This window comes from Triturus cristatus, chromosome 7 (genome assembly GCF_964204655.1).
Source record: "Triturus cristatus chromosome 7, aTriCri1.1, whole genome shotgun sequence".
Taxonomy (NCBI): Eukaryota; Metazoa; Chordata; class Amphibia; order Caudata; family Salamandridae; genus Triturus; species Triturus cristatus.
Window position 1 is genome coordinate 1,209,884,901 of NC_140590.1, and position 23,952 is coordinate 1,209,908,852.

Below are 23,952 nucleotides of genomic sequence, written 5' to 3' on the forward strand. Positions count from 1 at the left end.
TAGCAACTGGGTAAGTGCCTTGATCATGGAAACATGCCATGATACGAGCACTTCCACAAAAAAAAAAACCTAGCCTTAACCCTGACGTATGAGGCAACTATTGGCCGGTCTTGCTCCTCCCCATGACTAGTAAAATCCTAGAGAAATATGTAAATAGAATTCTTTCTGAGTACTTAGAAAGTCACTCAATTCTGCACTCTTCCCTGACTGGCTTCTGACTAAATCACAGAACAGAGACGGCCCTGTTAGCAGTAATGGAGGAATCACGGAAAATTCTAGACCAGGGAGGCACGGTGGCAATCATCTTGCTTGACCTGAGCTCCGCTTTCGACATGGTTAATTACAACATTATTTTCGATCGATTACGAATGATCGGAATATCAGGAAAAGTTCTCACCTGGATCAAATCCTTTCTGAAAGATAGGTCATACCAGGTATTCGAGGGCAACCACACTTCAGGAAGGGTACCACTTACATGCGGAGTCCCACAGGGCTCCTCACTTAGTCCCACCCTATTTAATATATATTTAAGGCCTCTTGCAGAGTTAGTCCTGCCATATGGAATCCATATTATAACTTACGCAGATGACACCCAATTAGTTGTGGCACTAAGCCACCCAAAGAAAGTGCTAGCTAATCTTGAATCTTGCTTGAGAACGGTGGCCACGTGGATGGACCAGTCGTGTTTTAAGCTCAATGGAGACAAAACTGAGCTAATGATCCTGGGCAACTGCTACAGCCCCATGGCAGGCTTGAGCTGGCCAAATTGTCTTGGCCCGGCGCCAAAGCCCCAAGAAAAGGTTAAAAGTCTTGGTGTTTGGCTGGATAGGTCGCTCAATTTTGACCATCAAGCAGTACAATTAGCAGCTTCTTGTTAAGGCATCATTAGACAGATGCGAAAAATTCTTCCACTTCTCCCTGACGCAACACGGAGGATTATGGTTCAAGCACTGGTGTTATCCCAGTTGGATTATGGAAATTCCCTGTATTTGGGTACTCCAAAGACCACTACAAGGAAACTGCAAGTGGTGCAAAATTGCGCAGCTAGGTTGCTGCGCAACATCCCTTAAGCACATATTGCCAAGCTGGCATTAAAAGAACTACACTGGCTACCAATCAAGGAACGCATAACGTTCAAGTCATTATGCATCGCACACAAAACACTCTTAATTAATAATAATAATAATAATAATGAGCTGACCTTTGAGATGTTTCTCAAGGATTTATGCCGGGGTCAGCGAAATGGATATAGAGCAATAGTTTTTTAGGTAGTTAGGGTTGAAGTTTGGCTTTTTTAAAAGAGCCCTAACTGCTGCTTTTTTCTAAGACTATTAGTGGGGCATAGAGTGTAGTGTTGTGGAGTGGAGTGGAGTAGAGTAGAGTGCAGTGGGCTGGGGGGGTGCAGAGTGGAGTTGCGTAAGGTGGTGCGGTAGTGCACTGCCATTACAGACAACACATTTTAAATTGAAATGGCCATTACATTTGCACAGACATATGGTTTTACTGATAAAGCTATACAGTGCACAAGCAATGTTGTGTGGAAATGGCATCACCTACTATATTGATTTGTTTTGATCATATTCAAATATTTGTTTCCCCCGCACTTCAGAATTACCCAAAAATGTGCTTCATTTATGATGTCCTAATTTGGATATATTCTGAAATATCTGCCCAGTTCATTTACAGACATTGAAATTGTGTTGTGTGCTAGAAAAAAATAACATTGTACAGCCTTCCTCCAGCACACCCCAGCATGATTGCTGCATACTTCCTCTCGCTTTAAAGTCAAAGAAAGCAAAGTAAACACCAATCTCCCTCAGAAGACAGAGCTCAGAAGACAGAGCCTGACATTTAACCTCTCAGAATACACGTCAAATGTGACCAGTTTAGAACAGGATTTAAGGACCTGTTTACAGAAAGGAGCACAGTTGGAAGAATACAAGAGACCCTTGTAAACTGGCAGTGCTCCACAGAAGGGACAAACTCAAGCTGGACAGCCGAAAACAAATAAATCCAGTAAATAGAAAGCAAGCAAGTGTCAGTTACAAACCAGAAAGCCAATGGTAAGCAATGGGTGGTGTATTCCCAGGAAAGCTTTCCGAATATCCCCAAGATGCCTTTAGCAAACCAGGCAGCTTTGCTGTCGGGTAGGCTTCGATCTAATAAAGGTTGATAGGCTTACTCACTGTGTGTGAGGGTGGAGTTGATAGAGATTACTGGTATTTCTATGTGACTCTCATGTATGCTAGTATAGAGTTAATCACGGTGGGTAGGGTTATTGTGAGCATGGTAATAGCTAAATATATCTGTGTATTGTTCGAAGTTTAGGAGTTGTCCTGCCCAGTATATTCTGTTGAAAGTTGGTTTTCTTTCTCAGTGTTAATTGCTGTGTGATGAGCCATGTGATAACTATATGCCATACCTAGTCCATGTTTGGTGTATGTGTATTGTTCAAATTTTGTGAGTTTGTGCCACATGTGCCGGTTAGGTTTTATAGACATATGCCTATTTCAAAGAAGGCATTGCGTCTGTGGTCAGTTGACATAACATCACTTCTACCTAGGATGTCCAAGTGACTGACAGTTCCTTACGCCATGGGGCTTGAAACCTATTCCCCCCCCCCCCCCCCCACCTCACCTTCACCGTTTCACATACTGCTCTCTTCCCTTTATGATGCGGAGTATTTTTTTGCCATCTCCATTTGAAATACAGTCTCAATCCCCTGCCTTCCTTTCAAAATCTGGCCATTTTTATACCCTTGACTGCCTTGCCCACCGACTGAAAGATGACAATACAGAGCTCTATAGGTGCCAGATGGAAATAAAAAGCTGACATCCAGAGCAGCTCTGTATCTAGGTTTATGACAAATGTATCTGCTACCTTTGGAATAACTTACACGGAGAAATAAAGAGAACAACGTTAATGCATATTTTTATTTTTATTGCAATTACATATGTTACTTTAAAATTTGAAGAGCCTAGTCATCAATTGTGATGCTTACAAATCTGAATGAATAACAAGATGAGACTTCATCTGAGCTCTGCTCTTGGAGGAGTTACCGCTGAAAGTAAGGGAGAGGGAGGTTATGCAGTACCCCTAATATAACTTTTACCTTGTTGCATTTGCTTTACATTCAAAGACGGCTGGCATAGTTTGTTCTGACAAATTAATGCCCATTCTTTTGACTTGGAGATTAATATTTTCCTTTTCCTTTTTCCGAATGCAAAGTGTGAGCGGATTTTGTAAAGTAACAATCTTGCTGCAGCAGTGGGAGTGTGAAATGAAAGGTTCTAAGATAGCTAATATTTTCTAACACACAACTAAATTTAAATACTTGTTGTCAACTGCACAAATATTTGAATAATTAGCAAAAATATGATCAACTTATTTTAATCAGATCAAAATAAACCAAGATTCTTTACTGCGTGACATGCAAATAATAAATATGTGCCAAATCCCATTTCTACACTTTGTGTGCCATATGGGTTCAGGAGTAAAACTGCATGCATTATATGCTAATTAAGTGCCCATTTCAAGATGCCATTTTGATGCAAAGTGTGTTCTCTGTAAATTGCAGTACCCTAACACACCATGCTCTAGTCATATCTTTTGGACATTAAGCTCCAAAATGCACCACTGGACACAAACTGCTCTCGTATCAAGCTGCTGCTGATTGGGTGTGGCTAATTTGCTTCACATGTTCCATGTGCAATGCTTGGATTTTTCATCGTCCCTTTGACTTCAGTGACGTAACAATGAAAATTGTTGCAGCACCATTATCTACTTATCCTACCCCCCCCCCCCCCCCCCCTCTGGTCCGCCCTGCCCCACCCCACCCTTGGTGGCGATGCGTTCATTTTTTAAGTCTCTATTAGGTAGCGCATGCACTGTCTCGAAGAGACGTGTTCAATCTGTGGGTTTCAGCCCGCTCATAGGCTTACCATTTGCTTACTTCATTGCCTGTCTCGTATCCTTTGTCCCCATTTGTCCTTGGCATGCCATGTTTAGCCCTGCTCCAGAGCATGGGACAAGTACTTGTGTCCATCCACTGTTCCAGCACTTATTTTTTGGGATTGGAACTGATTTTCACTCATCAGACATTTCCCCAAGAGCAAGATAGGAAAAAAACATGCAAACTGGAAAGGAGGAGGTAGAGAGCCTGAAAACCCATCGCTAAGGGAAGATAGCAGGAACTTAAAGTGAGATTGGGGTAGGAAGTGTCTGGTTCTGGATTAAAGAGGCCTGACGTGGATTCAGGATTACTCTGCCTTGTTATTCAGTGTGCTGAGGTTTAATAGCGCCAGCCATGTACTTCTAGGCACCACTTTGGGCACTTGCATTCATTATTTTTGAAATTGGGCACTGTTTTTAAATCTAAGTATTGTTTCCACCTGTGTGATCATACCTTATTTCAGACTGTTTCAATTAATCTGGCCATGAATGTAGGCTTCCGTCTCGGTTTGTGCAATGACATCAGTGGCAATCAAATTTGCCCACGTCCTCACATTTGACTCTTGAAACTGCCTCTGTTCGAATTCAGTTGGGGGGAAATCACCTAGTTCCCCATTTTGTAAATACAAAATTGAGTTTTGTTTTTACCATTTTTCTGGGCCAAATGTAAACAGTGCTTGTGGCAGACTAAGTTTCAGAGTAATGTGAAGAGATGTTTTATGTTAAGTGGCTCTAATCTAGCCTTTTTAAATGCATCCAAGGTACTTCTTAGGTCTTTATTCTTCCTGTTTCATCTCGCTAACACGTCTCTCTTGTCAAGCCAATCTCTCACCTGTCTTTAACTCATCTCATGTGCTTGCTGTTTCTCCTGTATCATTCTGTTTTGTTCTGTATCTGTCTTTCTTTCATTGCTGGCTCATGACTCCTTGCTATCATCGCTTTGTTCTCTTGCTTTCTCCACTTAAGGTCTTGCACCTGTGTCTGTTCCCCTTGCTCTGTCTCCCCCAATCATACCTCTCCAACAGTGGCAGAATACAAGATGATGGTGCCCTGAAGTTGAATGTGGTGAGGGGTCCTTCAGACCTCCGTAACTCACAGGTTTCCAGGGGTACCTCTTCATTCTAAAGCCTGTGAAATGTGATAGTCTGTTGCTTTCCCCTTCATTTTGCACTTGCTCTATGAATTCATCTTACCAAGGTACTTTTCACTCTTCATTGGATCGGTCCAAGGCAGTGTTTTCGCTTTGCGTGCCATGAAGTAGAGTATTTCACTCCACTCTTTGTTTTTCCACAAGGTGCATCTTATCTGTCATTCTTTTGGAGACATTGACCTGATTTGTAAAGCATACATTGTAATACTTATTTTTAGTTCTTCTTTTTCTCTCTGAAAAGCTGCTCATACACAGCTCAGTACATTGTGGGAAGTTGAAGGCTGCTCCTCCTTTTGACCCAACAGGTCTCTTTCCTGATCTTATAGCTGTAGGAAGGTATGAATGGGCCTTCTCTTGCACTGTATGCACTTACTGCACAGCTCTTCACTCGCACTGCATGCACTTACTGCACAGCTCTTCACTTGCACTGCACTCTTATGTCTTATGTTCTCATGCATTGCTGCATTTTAACGCACTACTTCTTCCGCTCCTGCCCTTTTTTCACTACTTTCTCTTTCACAGCAGCACCTGCACATATTTATTTTGCTTTTTTTCCCTTTCTTGCACTGCTCTACTTTGTCGGTTAGGCTCAGCAATTCTCCCTTTTCTACCATTTGGTATTGGTCTAGCTCTCTTCGTGCACATAGTTTTTTGTATTTACGGATTTCTCTCACCCAACTTGCATGGCTCCTTTTTCTTGCACCACTCTTCAGGTTTGCATGGGTTTTTACACGCTTCCTTAATCTTCCAGTTGTGTCTTTCACAGTTGGTCATGGTATAACTCAGTTCTTGGCATTTTGCAATGCCTTTCCCTACTCTCCGCCTTTTCTTTCAGTACTCCTCTTTATTATCTGACTACTCTCTAATGAGTCAGTGGCACATCTTCTGATCTCTTGCATTGCTCTTCTGTATTGCACATTTAATTTACCTTTCTGGGTACTCGTTCCTGCTTGAGTCCTTTCCTCACAATCTTTTCTTTTTGCATGGCACTCTAACTTTGTGTATTTTACTGATCCTTTGCTCAGATTGACTCTTCTACAAGTCTTCATTTTTTAGTTATTTATCCCATGCACATGATCTTCTGCATAGTTCATTTTTGTGGCTCGTGCTATTACTTTTTGTGTTTCTCTTATTCACTGCCTTTTTGTTTTATATACATTGTCTCCTATAAGACAAGTTATTGTCAAGAGGCAATGTATCTAAGAATACAGCACACCTTTGAGTGACATCATATCTTTCTGCTCCAATCCAGGTGTAGCTCCATTCAGTGGTGCCACCACTGGTACAGGTGGCAGAATAAGGGACGTTCAGTCAACAGGCCGTGGTGCTTATGTGATCGCAGGCACTGCTGGATACTGCTTTGGCAATCTACTGATACCAGGTAAGTGGTATGCGTCTTTGTGTCTAAAGCGGAGTAGATAAAGTTGACATGTAAAAATAGGCAGATTATACAAAGAGTTGGAGGAGGAGGGGGTATTGTGGTTCAATGCAATGTTAGTAGGATTCGTATGTTCTTGGGTGATATTTTATTAGCTGGACAGCATTAGCATCTATCCAGAGTTTGCACCTTCACTTTCTTTTCATTACCAATCCTGCTAGCTGTTCTTATTCTATTCCTTATTTGGACTCTTTCATCTTTTCCTTTTAAAACGTTTGCATTCTCGTACTTTGTAGGCCTTTGCAAATCCATCTTTCTTCTTAACTTTCTCCCTTCCTGAAATTTTTCTAGGTTATGAGCTTCCATGGGAAGATCCATCCTTCGAGTATCCCAAGAACTTCGCTCGTCCACTGGAGGTCGCTATTGAGGCCAGTAATGGAGCATCAGACTATGGCAACAAATTTGGAGAGCCTGTTCTGGCAGGTAATACCTAGTATAGCAGTTGATGGTATGGTGTGGTGGTTGATGAAAAATTATGATTGTGTGACGGATCCTCCGCTAACAAGCTAGGATGAAGGCTTGTTTATGCGAGTGCAGGAGATTTTAGGTAGTCCCAGAGGAACCAATATGGTTCTACGGTCTAAAATCTTAATATATGTACCAGTGCATATATACCCTTCAGTTACTGTTTCAGTAATTGTTCGTCCTTGGACTTACTGTTGCATTAATCCAGCCTAATCAACCCAGCAGTGTTATTTTTCAGTAATCAACCGACATAATGTGGCACATTTGTCAGTCTGACCATTTGATACCACAGATTTACATGCATTCTGCAGTGATTATTCTTGTGCCAATACTCTTCAACAACTTCATTACCTTAATGGCCCACATAATTGAAAGCCAGAATGTCATTCATCACACATCTGTATATGGAATCCAGTTTTCAGGAATGTTCTGGAGACTGATGCCTAATGATGATCTTCATGAAAATAGTAGAACAATGGATTTACCACAAATGGTCATCTATATGTGACTCAAAATCAGGCTTTCTTCTCATTGGCCAGTTGAGTCAAAACCCCTTCGTTTTGGGGAGGAGCTAAGCTCTGGTGAGCATGGCCACTTCGCCCTAGTACTCCCCAGCCTAATTGGCACCAATCCAAGCTCCCGTTGTTCCTTACCAGTCTGCACCCCGTGGCAAATTCACAATTTTTATTAGTAAGAACTGCCTAGTGCATAATCAATAAAATTGAAAAAAAAATCTTTAAAAAGTAAAAATGTTAAAACATTTTTTTTATTTAGTGGATTAAACACCAACTGCAATGTATCTTTTGATAAGCGATCCACCATATTTCAAAAACAAAGATTTCAGCAAACCGCATCAATTAGCTAGCATGCAATGCAGGTCATGTGAGAAGAACAAGCTCAAGGGTTTCTCGAGAGTCCCCTCAAAGATCTCATAGTCTGTTCTCTGGAGCAATCCCTCCGCAAGTCCCTATGACAAAATGTAATGGCAAAATATTCATGGAAAACAATAAAAAGAATAGTCAAACACTATGTTCCAAGTTCAACTTTAGGCAGGGTTGGGGTAACGCCTCCAAACAAGTACAAGCTATATTCTCCATCTTCCTCTTTCCCCTACACAGCATCATATCATGATTCATTGAACTGAACTTAATACTGTGTTTCAGATAGTTCTTAAGAGCATTACGAGACATTGCCATAAGATCAGCTCTACTCAATGTGTAGTGCAAAATTGCTTGATTAAAATTATTGTGCAAAGTAGATTCCCTTCTGCTTTGACCCAACCCCTCCAAGCAAAGTAGGCCTCTAAAATATTTCCCCTTATTGAGCATGAGCCTATGACCCCATCAAAGAATTCCTACCAGCCCCCAAACATAAATACTAAAAAGCCCAATTCAAGTCATATAGCTTCGATGGGGTCAAGTGTATTTAAATTGTAAATTTTACGAAATATTTTCCCCCTTTTTTATGTGGAGCTGCAGGATTGATTTTCCAATCCATTACTCTTTATTTTGGCAATGTACCATAAAAGAGATACACATTAGAAATACAAGAGCCACAGAAAGTTAAAATCAACATCAACAGATTAAGACAGATAAAACAAACCACCAAGTTATAAAAATACAAATAAAATTTATGCATGGGCCCCACATGTACATACAATCATAGATCCAAGGTTAAAATGTGGAATGGTAAAATTAATAAATTCATAGATTATACAATACCTTAAAAGTGCCAGTTTAATTCAAAACAGCATTTTCCTGTTTTTTTATCAATCATGCATGAAACAAAAACCTAGACAGCGCAAATACCAGATGTGGGGTCATGTCAGCTTCAAGGATCCTAAAAGCTTCCTCATTCCTTGAGGTGCCTAATTCCCTAAATAGATATCAACCATTTTGAATGTGGTCCTTTATAGGCTGGACAAAAGAATAGCAGATGGGTGGATTCTCCGTCTTGTAGCCACACATCTGGCACTTATGGTCTCTGGTATTCAGGATTCCTAGCCATTTTAACTTAAAACTGTTGAGGGGGAAGTTTCCATATCTAAATTGCACATAGTGTTTTTTAGCTGAATTCGGCTATTTTATCGCAGAAATTTTCCAAATGGAAATGATCTTTGAACACTAGAAATGAGGTAGATAAAGTGTCTTTTGCATGCCTTAGAAGGTTACTGTGTTTGTAATTTTAAAATTGTTTTTTTAACTCATGCACAGTAATTATTGGGCAGCAACCCACTGGATCATGCCAGAGATTGGACAAGCCAATCTCCTTAAGGTAGGCTTTGTCAAATTTGATCCAGGGGTGTTTGGTTTTATTCGGATGGCTGAGAATTTCCAATATAATGAGTGTTCCGGGTTAACCCAGATGCATCTCCAATAAATAAGCCGGCGGAGTTCAGTCTTGTCAGTAATCGGCATGAGTCCCAAATCAAGCCTCAATGATAATAGGGGAGTGCTGACTGGTAGACACAAAAGATGCCATATAAATCTATTTTCTGCCATTGTTAAGGGTTTTTCATTTTCGTGACCCTGATAGTCTGCCTGATAAAGGGCTCCTGCAAGGGCCTGATGCGTGTATAGTTAAATAACAGGTGATAGAAACTTACAAAGGGACCCCTTGTATAGCTTCAGAAACCCCCACTTGCTTCGCCAATGTTAGTCTTCTTTTAGCAATACGCGATGACCAATCTAACTTTACATCTAATGTAATCCCCAGATAGTTAAATCGGTGTACCTGCTTTAAGGGCACGCCATCCAAGGTGGGATTAGACCCTGTGGAGGGACAGGGATTAAAAACCATCAATTTGGTTTTACTGATATTAATTTCCAGCCCCCTCATCTCACAGAATCTGCTAAAACCATAAAGCAATTTCTGGAGCCCCATTGGTGTCTTGGATAGTAAAAGGTGAATCGTCAGCAAACATGAGGGCTGGAACCATCATGCCTGCTAGACTTGGGGCATCATTATCACTTCTATTTAATAAAAAAAATAAAAATACTAGATCATTTAAAAACAAAGTAAAAAGGGTGGGCGCCAGAACACAACGCTGTCTAACACAATGCAAAACAGGAATGGGTTCAATAACTTCACCAAGCTTACCACATCTAATTTGCGCACAAGTGTTCTGGTTCAATCTCTATTATGTATCGCAGGTAAGCTTAGATGCCCAATTCAGCAAGGCATTTCCACAGCAGAGTTCTGAGGACCAGGTTAAACGCAGATATAAGGTACACGAAGACTGCATAGAGCCGCTCTTTCGCAAAGCTTACGACCTTCCAATAAATCAACTGCAGTCTGAAGACCTGGTCCACCGTGGAAAAATATCCGCTCGGAATCCTGCTTGGAGGGGACAAAGTGTGTTACTCTCCGCAAGCCAATGCTGAAGCCTGCCTAATATCACCCTACAAAAAAGTTTTTTCCGTGGTGACCTAAAAGACTATAGTTGCAGGATCCATGGGGCAACCTTTCTTATAAATGGTGAAAATCTCAGCCCCGTCCACGTTTTGGGAATGCTGACCCCATTTAAAATAGCATTAAAAACCATAGTAACATAGGGGGCTGTATTACACATTATCACTGTTTGTGCCAGGCGCACCTTTCAAAAGGTGCGCTGGTCGCAAACCGTGATTATGCACCCCATTATGGTGTGTGCGCTGTCCCCAGGGCAGCCGCAAACTCGTGCTGCCCCCAGCCGCTCCGTGTTTTCACAGTCCAGGCAACACCCGCCTGCACTTTCAAAGGAGTTTAGAGATCTGCACCCGCCTGCAAGGGGATGTTTGGGGTTCCATGGGACCCCCTTTACCCCCTGCAGAGGGCTGCTGTCAGGGGGCGCACTGACAGTGCGCCACCTTTTAAATGGTATACTGTCAGTGCACCTCCTGAGGGCTTCTTTGACTCTGCGCTTTAAGTGTGCCAGCACTATCGGTATTATAGAAGGGGACGCAGTAGAGTCTGTGCCCCCTTCTATATTACCAAAGAACCCTCAGGGCGCGCAAAGCAGGCGCCAACACCCATTGCGCTCCCGGGGCACCATCTGTAATATGGCCCAGGGGCTCCAGATATCTATTTCCGATAAAAACAAGTCACCGGGGATCTTCTAAATACCAGGAGATTTATGTGGCGCTATCTTTCTAATAGCCTCTTCTGCCTCCGTACACTTTATCAAGGGGAAGTAGTCTTTAGGCCCTAAATGCAGAAGAGTGACTGAATGTTCTAGAATTGAGGCCTCATCAAGTTTTAGTTGGCATAGATTTGTAAAGTGAGCTACCCTTACCTCTGCCGCCACATTATCAATTTTGGATCTTCCTTCCCTGTGGCAATTAAATTCCAAAATAGGGTTTAATTGTTATCCCCTGCAGCTTCTAAGAGGAGTCTCCTATTTTGACTGTCCCAATCCCTCTTTGCCCTTACAAGGGTGGTTTTGTAAACAGCTCCTTTTTCTGGATATCTTCCCTCCTACAGGACTTAATTGCAGTAATCTGAGTGCTCTTGGCCATACTACGTTTTTTGTTGAACCAGGATAGTACACTACTCCTTGGCCATTGGCTTTTGGCTTCTCTGAAAAAGTCCACCTTTAGACTAATAAAGAGGAAATTATGTATTGCTTCAACATTTGCTGTGGCTGTTTCCTCAAAAGGCCCAGGCTTCAGAATGCACAAAATCTACAGAGCCTGACTCACCTTGGTATATATTGATCTCAGCCCTCTCAGACCTAGCCACAGCGGACCACTGAATTCTATGTTAGTTATTCGTTAGTTTACACCGCGCGTTCAGTGGTTGTGGGAGAGATAGCTTGATTGGTGCTGGTGGAAGTTCCATCTCCACCTCAAGAGTGTTCTGGTTACTGTCGTGCCTCTGCTCCGCTACCATATCCTCTAAGAACAGCCAAAGTTTTACATATAAGAGTATAATCAATAAGGCTAGTGCTGCCTGTTCTATTAAAGGTGAGGATTCCTTTTCTGTCAGATTTGGTTCTTCCATTGCATGCTCGAATCATGCAGTTAAGGGAGAGGGCATTTAATTGCATTCACAGTTAAAATTGCCCCCCATCATTTTTTGCACATCAGGATGAAGGCCAGTTATGTGTGATATTAACACTTCTATGGTGGGGGAATCCTGGCGCTTGGCAGACGGTCTTAGATAGATATTATAGCTGTTAACTAAACATCCATTAGGACACTTAATAGATACACATAGAATGTCCTCGGATACTATTTCCGACCCCAACACCTTACATCCCCAATCCATGTCATTAGTCCCCTGAATGCCTTCCCAAGTGACCTGGCATTAGCACAGTATATAGAAAAGATAGGAAGACTAATTTTCTATGTTTGCTATGTTTCTTGCAAAAGACAAATGTCACAGGAGTTAATATAATTACGCCAGTCGGGATCATCCAGTTTGGAGACCATACCAGCAACATTCCAGGAATGTATCCTTAGTTCGTTTTTGAAGAATTCACGAGAGTGCCTAGTTAGCTCAGCTCCCCCAGGATATACCATGCAACTACCACTCACCAGATGGAGGCGCTAGGTGGCGCACAGCGGAATGGCTGCCTTCGGGTGAAGCTCCCGCAGCCCAGCGCAGAAATCCTTAATAATCCTTCCTGAAAGTCGCATTTGATAGCCCGCGCGGGCCGGTGTGGGTGGACCGACGCCCCCACCGCAGTTGGAGCGTTGTCTCATCCCTGGCGACCCGGTGATATCGGACTGCGACGCCGCTGCAAGTTGTGCCGGCTGTGGTGGACGTCCCGCTGGAGCTGTGTCCGGGAGGCTGCTGCGACGCGAGTCCGGTGCGTCCCACGTGGGTGACAGGCCTCACCTCTGGATCCGCGGCTGCGGGTGGCGGCCCTGCGGCGTGTCAGCTGGGGTCCGCTGGGGCCCACGTTGGATTCCCCCGGCCGGGGGCCAGAGGACGGACTGGGCTACGGCGTGATGCACGACAGGCGCGGGCGTTGGTGAGTGGCGCGCCCGGCTGAATCCCCGGCTGGGTCGCCGCCTTCCCTGCCCCGCGCCGGATCCTTGTTGCGGCGCGGTGCCGGCCCGCTCGCACCGGCCTGCGCGGATCCCCCCCCCCGGCCACCCTACTGCTAGCCCACTGGGGGCGATTACGCGTCCGACGGAGGGACAGGTCGGAGGAGGTGCGAGAACCGGAGAGACTGTTGCCTGATGCGCTGACCGCTGACCCTCCTGCGCTGAGGCCTTCGAGGTGGTGCCTACGCTGGGGAGAGACGACACAGAGGAGGTAGCCATCGAACAGAGGGGGCTAGACGGCGGAGTGTGCCTGGCGTGCTCACGATCGCGAGGCCGGCGTGTGGGGCCCCGACTGAGATCCTCTTTGCCCCCATCTACCGGACTCTCTTCCGCTGGAGCTCATTCCGTTCACTCACAGAGAGTCGCTACGTGCCGTGGAGGTGAGCGGTGTGCTTGTGGGGTTGCGGTTGGCCCCGGGGGGAGCTACTGGTCCCCGGCGAGATCCTGCGTGGTAGGTGGAGGGGGTTGCACGAGGTGCTGGTGGTTGAGCCAGTGACCTGCTGCACGATCTGGCCGATCTTCCTCTTCCCTAGGCTGCTGCTCCCCCCCCTCCTTGGCCGCTTGCCCCCGGGGCCCACCCGGGCGCCCCCCCTGATCCCGCCTGGTGGCGCCGCCATGGGGAAGCCGGACAGCCGACAGCCTCGCCTTACTTTTGAGTCCAAAAAGCAGACCAGGCCGCAGCCGGAGGCAACTGCGGCGGGGTCGGTGCCGGTGGAGGCCCCGCCGGGAGATGATGTCAAGTCCATTTTGCTGGACATGCGGCAAAGTCTTGCGACCATAGTCGACAAAATGGATTCCATGCAATCCCGCATGGACTCGATTGTACATAAGGTTGACAGCCATGGCGAACGCATCACGGAAACGGAGAGACGTATCTCAGACAACGAAGACCGCACAACGGACCTGTCCGCCGCCATGGCGCGCATGGACAAAGTCCTCCATGTAATAGCAGCCAAAAACGAAGACTTGGAAGCGCGCAGTCGGAGGAACAATATCCGTATAATTGGCATACCGGAATCGACCCACACGGGCAAGATGGAGGACTATGTGGAGGGTCTCCTGCGCGAGGTGGTGGGCACGGACTCCCTATCCCCCCAGTTCATAGTGGAAAGGGCGCACAGATCTCTGGCCCTGAGGCCACCGCCGGGGGCTCCCCCTCGCCCTATTATAGCACGCCTGTTGAACTTCCGTGACCGAGATGTCGCGCTTAGGACGGCGAGGGAGAAGAAGAGCCTATCCTATGGCGGCAATGCCTTCACCATTTTTCCGGACTTCACCCCGGTGGTTCAGGAGGAGCGAAAGAAATTTGTCCAGGTCAAGCATAAACTACGCGCTGCACAAGTTGACTATGCGCTTCTTTACCCTGCCCGCCTGCGCATCACGCATCAAGGGAAACAAATCTTTTGCACTAAACCCCAACAGGCGGAGGAGTTTTTGAAACGACTCAGGAAACGTGATCAGGACTGCTCATCATCGCCGGCATCGGACTGATGGGTCTGGAGTGTTGACCTGTCGATTTGGAGACTGAGGCCTTTCGGTTGGTAAGGTGGTGCGAGTAGCTGCTAGTATGGGACTTGATATAGTGACTCATGGGCCCGGCTTTATCCACTGTGAGGAACTGATAGCGGGGTGTAGAATCTCTTTTTCTTGCACTAGACTCTCAGGAAATCATCGCCTCGCTGGGCACCCTCTTTGACCATGGGGAGAGCCCGGCCCAAGGGCGGGAAACTCTATCGTGGCTCGAGGGGTTTACTGTGTATTCACCTAGACTGTCCTCCCAAGGGTATTACCCAATTGACTTTACGTTCTCATGTTGCTCCACTGTGGCCTTTGCTATGGACGGAGTTCGTTAGGGGGGGGGGGGAGGGGGGCCGTCCAGATAGCATGTTTGGGATGCTGCTGTGGGAGGGGGGAGGGGGGGGGGGCGTTGGGGACTTGTAATGTTTGTTAAGTTTGTATGGGATGTGGCGATGTTGGCATGTTCTTCTACATACGGGTCGGGGGGTGGCGTTTGCATTATATTGCTAGGTGTGAGTCTTTTGGTCTTCCATGAGTGATCCGCAACCACATAGGGATTCTACTGGGCAGCTTAACTTTCTATCCTGGAATGTGAGGGGCTTGGGAGACCACAGGAAGCGCAGGCACGTCCTAGCATACCTGGACAGGCATCACGTAGGAGTGGCCTTCCTTCAGGAGACGCACCTAGATCCCTCCAGGCCGGTGCTATTTGCCTCGCGCTGGGCGGTGCACCGTACCTTCTCCTCCTACTCCACCTACTCACGTGGGGTGGCCATCCTCATTAGGAAACATACCCCGTTTGTGCACATGGGCGAGCGTATAGACCGGGAGGGCAGGTATTGTCTTGTCTGGGGGCGCATGGGCACGGATACGCTCACTCTAGCGTGCTATTATGGTCCTAACACTGATGATCCGTCTTGTCTTCAAGCGCTGTGGGGAGAGATTCTGCGGGTTGGTTCCACCCACCTAGTGTGGGGGGGTGATTTTAACATAACTGTTGACCCCGGGAGTGATAGGTCGAAGCCGCACCCACACCATTACTCCCGCTCGCAGGCATATGTGCATGACCTTCTTACTGAGCGTCATCTACTAGACACGTGGCGTTCCAGGCACCCGGTGACAAGGGAGGGCACGCACTGGACTGCCGCGCACTCCACATGGGCGAGACTGGATTATATCCTGGTTTCACCGGGGCTTGCCCCCGCGATAGGCTGGGTAAAACACCTCGCTCGCACGTACTCCGATCACGCCCCGGTCCTGCTGAACTTTGTCGTGACTGACCTCGCCGGGTCTCCAATGTCGTGGAGATTGCAGCCCACTGCCCTGCTGGATGACGTATTCAGATCCGAAATAGCGCAGGAAATTGAGAGCTTCTTCCAGCGCAACGGTGGCACGGTGGATAGTGTTGCCGTAGTGTGGGAGGCCTTTAAAGTCACGATTAGAGGGCTATGCATCTCAAAGGGGGTGGGGGTCCTCAAGGTCTTACGTAGCACCCTTTGTAAACTCGAGACTGACTTGACAGACCTGGAGAAGGCCCCCACGTTTCATACTGATGCTGGAGCTCAGGCCCGCTTTCGGGAACTGCTGACAGAATATAAAGACACAGCGGACAGAGAGGTCCGGTTCAGGGGGAAACACTTTCAGGCTCGTAGATACGGGGAGGGGGAGCGCCCGGGTAAATACCTAGCTTGGGCAATCCGACCGCCCCGCTTTAACAACCAAATCCTCGAGATTCAGGATGGTTCGGGGGAGCTCCACAGAGACACCCGCTCTATCATGCAAACATTCGTTACTCATTATACTGACCTGTACTCATCCGCTCACACGGCACCGCCGGAGCTGGCTCCCTATTTGGGGGAGACCACATTGGGATGGCTATCTGATAGGCAGAGGAAGTTCCTCATGGCACCGCTCGGGATTGACGAAATTCGGGAGGCCATCATGCAAATGGCCTCGGGGAAAGCCCCTGGCCTCGACGGGCTCCCGATCGAGTTTTATAAGTCATACATAGATATCCTTGCCCCGATCTTGAAGGAGGTGTTTGAGGAGGCCCATACGCTGGGAAAGCTCCCCCCTACCATGAGAGAGGCATTGATCACTTCCCTTTTGAAGCCGGGTAAGCCAGCGGCCTCCCCTGACTCCTATCGGCCTCTGTCCCTCCTTAACTGTGACGTAAAGATCCTCTCTAAAACTCTGGCTAACCGGCTGTCGCTCCTTATGCAGGGACTAGTGCTCCCGGATCAGTCGGGTTTCATACCGGGCAGGGCGACGTCGCACAACCTGCGCACGCTATTCGCCACTCTGCAGAACGTCGACCCCAGCCTCCAGATGGCGGCCGTCTTTTTGGACGCGACGAAGGCGTTCGACTCCCTGGAGTGGGATTACCTTGTGGCTGTGCTGACTAGTATGGGCTTCCCCCTAGTTTTCCTGGGCTGGATAGCTATCCTTTACGGTGGCCCCCGTGCCAGGGTATTGATCAACGGTAGGACTTCGGAGCCCTTTGGAATCGCCCGGGGGACCAGGCAGGGGTGCCCCTTATCCCCTCTCTTGTTCGCACTGGCGGTAGAGCCCCTTGCTTCGCGGTTGCGACAGCGTCATCGACATCGGGCGCTTATCTGTGAGCAGAGGCAGCTTCTGCTGTCGCTCTATGCAGATGACATAACTTTGTATGTGCGAGACCCCCAAAACAACTTGAACCCGCTACTTAGGGAATTCATCACATACGGGGAAATGTCAGGCGTGCGAATCAATTGGGCCAAGTCTCAGATCCTCCATTTGACGGATGGATGTCAGAGGTTCTCACTTGACTATCCCATAGAATGGTGTGAGTCTGACGTCAAATATCTAGGCATCAGAATATCTCGTGACAGGGAAGAACTGATGCGCTCCAACTATGGTACGGCGCTGACACAGGTCTCCTCCTGCGTGGACCGCTGGATAGCGCTCCCCCTCTCGATGGCAGGACGTGCTGCCTTGATTAAGATGGTGGTGCTCCCCCGCCTTTTGTATCTGTTCATGAACATTCCCTTCCCACCGGGCCGGCATTTTTTCAGTCGACTGCGCTCGGAACTGATTCGGCTAGTTTGGGGAGGGAAGAGACCTCGGCTGAAGTGGGAGGTGATGACCTCCCCCTACTCCCGGGGGGGTTTGGACATACCGGACCTGGAGTTGTACTACTATTGCGCTCAAGCACACTATGCATACTATTGGTTCCACCCCATTGCATTTATGCCCCAACTCGCTGCGGAGGACTGGCTGGCGGCTCCTCTGCCATTGCACGGTCTGCTGCATAGTACTCTCCCTCATAATACCTCGGACTATAATGCATTGCAAGGAACGGTACGGGCATGGCTGGAGATAGCTAAGCGAGTTGCGAGCTCGTTCTTGTACTCGCCCCTTCTCCCCATTGCCTACCACCCGCAGCTGCCTCTTCTACAGGAAAGACTGTTTCAAGACTTGATCCACAAATTGGGGATTCAAAGGTGGGGTGATCTATTTTCGGCTGGACGCTTCCGAGATCGGGAACACTTCTTTGATGGATACGCGCCTAACCCCTTGGAGCTGTTTACCTACATGAGACTGAGGCACGGCATGCGGTCCATATTACAGACATTCCCGGAGGAACCCGAAATCACTGACCCATTGCACAGAGTCTTACAGGCGTCCTCGCCCTCCCACCTGGTCTCCATACTATACCACACAATTCGATCTGACACTGCACTTTACGCCTCGCGGGCTCGTGGGGAGTGGGAGCGGGAGTTGGGGCTAGAGCTGGGAGATGACAGGTGGTCATACTGTTGCATACAGACAGAGCAAATTTCTGCAAGCAGCAGACATCGTATCATACACTTTAAGTTCCTAAATCGTCTGTATTGCACACCGGTCACCAAACACAAATTCAAACTGCAAGACTCGGATAATTGCGAGAGATGTCATGCCCCACATGCGGACTTCCTGCACTTGTCCTGGGATTGCCCTGCAATTCAGACCTACTGGACCCATGTGTACTCCACTGTCTCACAGATGGTGGACCTACTCCTTGAGCCGGACCCGGTGCAGGCCCTATTGGGGTATACTAAACACATTCCGCGGGCAGTCCGCAGGTTTGTCACGGCGGCGCTGCTGCTGGCGAAGCGGCGGGTGGCATGCCGTTGGGGGCGGGGGAGGGCTCCGAAATTTAAGGAATGGCTTAAAGACCTTGTCTACTGCCAAGAACAGATCCTGGCATACTCTGACCTGCTCCCGGCTCGATCCCGCCCCGCCGATATCTGGGGCCCACTACAATGTTACCTACTGCAATACCCGGAGGCCCTGACCGGGGATGCCCCCCCCCCAGCCCTTGATGGCGTTGCTTCTGCTGCTCATGCTTCACAACTTACGCAGGGGGTTGGTTGAGTTGTTGCGGTGCAGTGGGGGCGGGAGTTCTGCTCAGGTGCCCCCGGGCTTTCCCCTCTCCCTGTGTGGCCACTCTGCCCTTTCTTCCAAGATTGCCAGGCCGGGATGATCGGGTTGCATACCTGTTACACGTGTCTTAAGGATTGCGGTCATGCCCTGGGAAAGGTGTACGGCATGGGGAAGGTCCGCTAAAGAACCCCCCGGGACTACACTGTTCGCTCTCCTTGTGTGTGGCTCTGTTGCTGGCTGTTCCTGCCCAAGGTCCCTGTGCTAAGACTCATGATAATGACTGTTTTGCTGTTCCCGCCCCCCCCGGACATGCATTGGATATACTGCTGTAATGATTCAGACCTTGAAATGCCACTGAAGTTTGATTATGATAACTGTGTGATTGTATTGTTTTGATGCAAAATCCAATAAATAAAGTTTAAAAAAAAAAAAACTACCACTCACCAGATCTATTGGCTTATCAACTATTGCGGAGTTTAGCACATTGAGATCTGACGGTTTGGTCAGCAGTGGTCTGGCACCCCAGCAGGGGTCAGAGAAAACCCCAGCCTTGTGGTCTATTTCTTGGAGAGCTCCTTTCACTGTTGGGCACTCACAGTGCTGTATGGGCACTAGACGTCCCGATCTTAAGTTCCCACCCCGGCTGACCATGAAAACAAGTATACATCTTCTTCCTATGAGTTACCCTACTAGTTAGTTTAGCACTCAAGACATGAATAGGTCTGTTTCCTTCATCAAGTCAATCAACAAGGTCCAGAGAGCCATAACTATTGTGGACTGGAATATTGTACAATTCCCCTAACTGTGGCTGTTGGACTTCAAGTACATGGGTCACAAAGGTGGAGGTTTAGTGGTGGCTTCAGGCAACCTAGAAAGGGGTTGTTAGAGGGGTTATAGAAGTAACCCAGGGGAAATAAATGTACCCTAAAGACCCTCATGAGTCTGAAACCACCCTTACATAGCAACCTATAGACAACAGTAGGATCTCTAAAATTGATAACCATACAATCGCCAGGACAGTCCTTAGGCCTTGTCCCAAGCCAGCCCACACACTGTGTAACCAGAACATCAATGGGCAACTCCCTATGTTTCCCCAGCCAGTTAAGGCACGTGTTTCTTAATTGTGTATGGGTTTCCCTTTGCCCATTCCTAAGCCCAGGGACCCCAGTTATCACAACCACAAAGGGACATGCTTCCGGAGGGAGATCAATAGTCGCAAGAATCTTTGTTTCACAAGGAGGTGTGTACCACTCTCTTGCTTTCCAGACTTCCTCTTAGATTTTGGAGGGTGATATCGGTCGCCTGGTTGAAGTTCTTTAGTGATGCACTCCTTGCACACGCCAGCCCCAGGGGCAAACCTTCGTAGCTTTCTTAAGAGAAGGGTTTTGAGGGTCTGTGGGGGCCAGCACCTACAAGCATTTCTTTGTGAAGGAAAGAGACTTCTGGCTGAGGGCGTTCAAGCTGTAGGTTGACTTTGGTCGGAGAAAGTAGCCTGGATTCAAGAACAATCAATTTGTCCAGGAGGTGAGTTAGTTCTGAACGGATCAGCCCCTTGAGTTGGTCCATCACAACACCCACAAAAATGTCTATCTATTCTGGTTTGGTTATACCAGGATCGGCTCACGCACCCCCTTTTGTGTTGAAAAGTTCTGCGTGATTCAGATTTGGGTTTGACGGGGAAAGCTGGCGTTGGGTCACTTGTCAAAGGTTATTTGTTAGTCAGCCGATTTAGATTTATACCCCTGGTGAGGGGTTCCTGTTGTTTCTTCCCTTTACTGTAGAGGCGGTTAAGTGGGACCTAGTTGACGTGTTGTCTTGGATAATGAGGGTCATAGATAAGGTGCCAGCTACAGGTTCTGCAAGGACCTCTGGGGGGGGGGGGGTAGGCATAGAAGATGTTGTACTTGATGTACTAGGTAGGGATTCTCCACCACCACCAAGATAAAGCTGTATTTCAGTGGCTTTAACTCCTATGGCCATCTGGAGCATTTTGTCAATGATAGTTACCTTGGCAGGTGGCTGGGCAGCTGGATCCTCACCAGTACATTTACGTTTTCCCACAGTACAGAATTGGCAAATCTCTCAAAAATGAAGCAGTGGGACTCACCCTTGGAGATCAAGAGTTTTATAGCCAAGAGGTGTGGCTCCGCCTATTCTTGTCCTGCAGCGGGATACCTCTGTTTATTTTAAGGCCCTCCGGCGCATACGGCTGATGTGGCCGCTGCGAGGGCAGCTAGGGAGGTGTAGTCCCTCTCCCCCCCCCCCCCCCCTACACCCCCCACACCCCCGCCAAGGTCCAGGCATGCCGAAAATAGGTATGGGGAAATGCAAGCAGCAGCAGCATTAGTGTGGCACCTCTAATTTATGTAAGAAGTTCCAATGTTTCCTAACATTAACTTCAACAGCATAAAGTAGCTTTTTTTTGTGAACTATGCACCAAGATTAGATAATTAAAATGTCTGTGACCTAAGGCCCTATAAAGTATACAGAGTGCATTAGCATGTGCCATCGCTTTACCAGAGCGGTGCAAAATGTGTTTCTTTACAGGGAGATTAGCGGAGAACAGTTTGCCCAAATATGGGTCTGTGTCAACACTTTCCAACTCTTCTCTACCTGTATGCAATTTTAAGTTTCCTCAGTTTACTACATCTCTTGGATTTAAAAATCATTACTTTGCTCTTATTAATGTTAATCTTTAAAAAGTGGTGTTCATCGTACCTATGTAAACAATTTAATCAATGCTGTAAACCTTTGGGGGTTAGGTCCAGTATCACAATATCATCCACATACAGCATTAGAGCTACATTGTGATGGCTAACTTTGTAGAATCCCCTCCCAATTCATTTAAAGCCTTTGGTTGGTCATAAATATACAGAGAAAATAATAAAGGAGCTAACAAGCATCCTTGTTTAAGACCGTTATTTCTTAACATTTTTGGCAATAAACCACGGTAGCCCCCAAGTAATACATGACACCAAGTAAAAGAATTAAGTGCAGTTATAATATTATGTGACTGATCTTGGATTTGTAACTTTCTACGCCTTTACTACAAAGACTGTCTAGCTTACATGGTCAAAGGCTGTAGAAAAGTCTGTGTATGCTGGATAGATGGGCATACCGTACAACTCTACATATTTCTCCAAAATCACCTGCAGAGCTGTGATGTTATCCAAAGTGGAGCTGCTCTGGTTTAAAACCAGCCTGTACCCATGGTATGATACTATTGGTATCCGCCCAATCTTGTAAGGGAATCTAACAGGGTTATAGAAAACATTTTTCAAATGGAGTTGAGCAGCCTAATCCACCTATAATTACTATGGAGGGCAGTAGAGCTCTTCTTATGTAATGGTAAAATAATGTTGCCCCTACAAGAAGTTGGAGTACTTTTAGAGTGATAACAATAGTTAAAAAGGGGTAGCAAATACCTTGAACGAAGATCTTCTTTCAATTTTATTAATTGTGATCAGAATTTGGTCTGGGCCCCTTGCTCCCACAGCTCTTGCTTAATGGATAATATCCTTAATCTGTGCCCTTGAAGGGCTCTTCAGAACTATTCAGTCTGGCGGAGGGGTCGCAGTATGCAATAGATTCTCTTTGCCAACAGGATTAGCAGCATACAGATTAGTAATATAGGAAGACCAGTCTGCACTTGAGATAGTATTAATTTTAGGCTTAATGCAGCTTCCATAGGCTGTATTAATAATACACCAGAGATTTCTAGTATCTTTTGTGAAGCAGCTTCCCGGAGATCTATCCATAGTTTATCTGACATCTTTTATCTTTTTTGTAGCTTTATGTCTTGAATGCCTTGTTTTCATTAATGTATTCATTCGACCTCTCTGATGAAAAAGATACAAATTGACGTCTTTGTAATTTATTTATCAATTTATTCAAGCTAAAGTCTTTATGAAAATCTGTTAATGAACTATTCACTACCATCCGCATATGCATCTAAAAAATTGGCTACAGAACTTATTCCGCTCTCTACACTAGGCTATAATGCGTTTTTTAGTATCTCTACCTCAGGTGTTCAGTGCTTTTACCCCTGGAAGTACTAATGTGCACTGTAGCACCCTTAAAATGCCAAAGCAGGGACTCCTCCAATTTTAAGTGGATATTAAGAGAAATTATTTTATGATTTCTCCAAGGGAAATCCAGTATCTCAAGTTCAATTAAAAATCTAAACATAGGAAAAGAGGTAATAATATAATCAATTAATGCTTTACTCTTACCGCATGTGGAAGTGTGGTGGGCAGGGATATCGCTGGCCAGTCTTCCATTCACAATAAGAAAGCCATTAACTGTACAGATTTGTAAGAAATTCTTACCTCTGTTATCTACTCTACATGATGGCGAAAGGTAGGACTAGGAATATTTAAAGCTTCTTCCCTAACCCTGTTTTCAAACAATCTCATGGCATAATTGGAGACCTGTGCATTAAAATCCCCCCACGATTGTCAAGTTAATGATATTCTTAATGTCCGCAATCTGAAAAATAAAAGTAACAAACTGAGAGGTCAAAGGACGGGCCTGGAGGGATGTAAAGGATTTGCGAGAAGATATTGGTCAGACTTCAAACTAGTAATATCTTCAGTTAAAAAGTTTGCATTGTAGTAAATTTAAAGAATGAATAAAAGATTTATGTGACAAGGTATAAGCTGTACTAAGGAGGAATTGCAATTCCTCCACTTGCATTACCTTTCCTGTTTTTTATCGCGTGCACCTTATTATCAAATAATTATAGTTTTCAAAGGGTCCTGTACACCAGGTATCTTTCCCAGAGGATCTAAAAAACAAAGCTTCTGTGACTTAGTGAAACAGCCCGCTAAGTTCCAGGAAAGGACTTTAATGCCGATGCATACCTAGTCAATGTATCGAATCAACAACACCATTTTATTCTAGTGAGATTTTGACTAAACCATATGACACTGATGCTGGGCTATCGTACTAATAAGCACTCGCCAGAAGATCCATGCCCATGTGATGGTTTATCT

General features: G+C 46.4%; 1 protein-coding gene across 1 annotated transcript in view; it reads left to right on the plus strand.

Annotated features, from left to right (window-relative positions):
* PFAS (phosphoribosylformylglycinamidine synthase) overlaps positions 1-23,952 on the plus strand; it is a 257,939-nt gene that overhangs the window by 104,553 nt on the left and 129,434 nt on the right. Inside the window, exons 9-10 of the mRNA XM_085618581.1 lie at positions 6,354-6,482; positions 6,831-6,962. Of these exons, the coding sequence (XP_085474707.1) occupies positions 6,354-6,482; positions 6,831-6,962 (261 nt within the window). The remainder of the gene's footprint in view (positions 1-6,353; positions 6,483-6,830; positions 6,963-23,952) is intronic.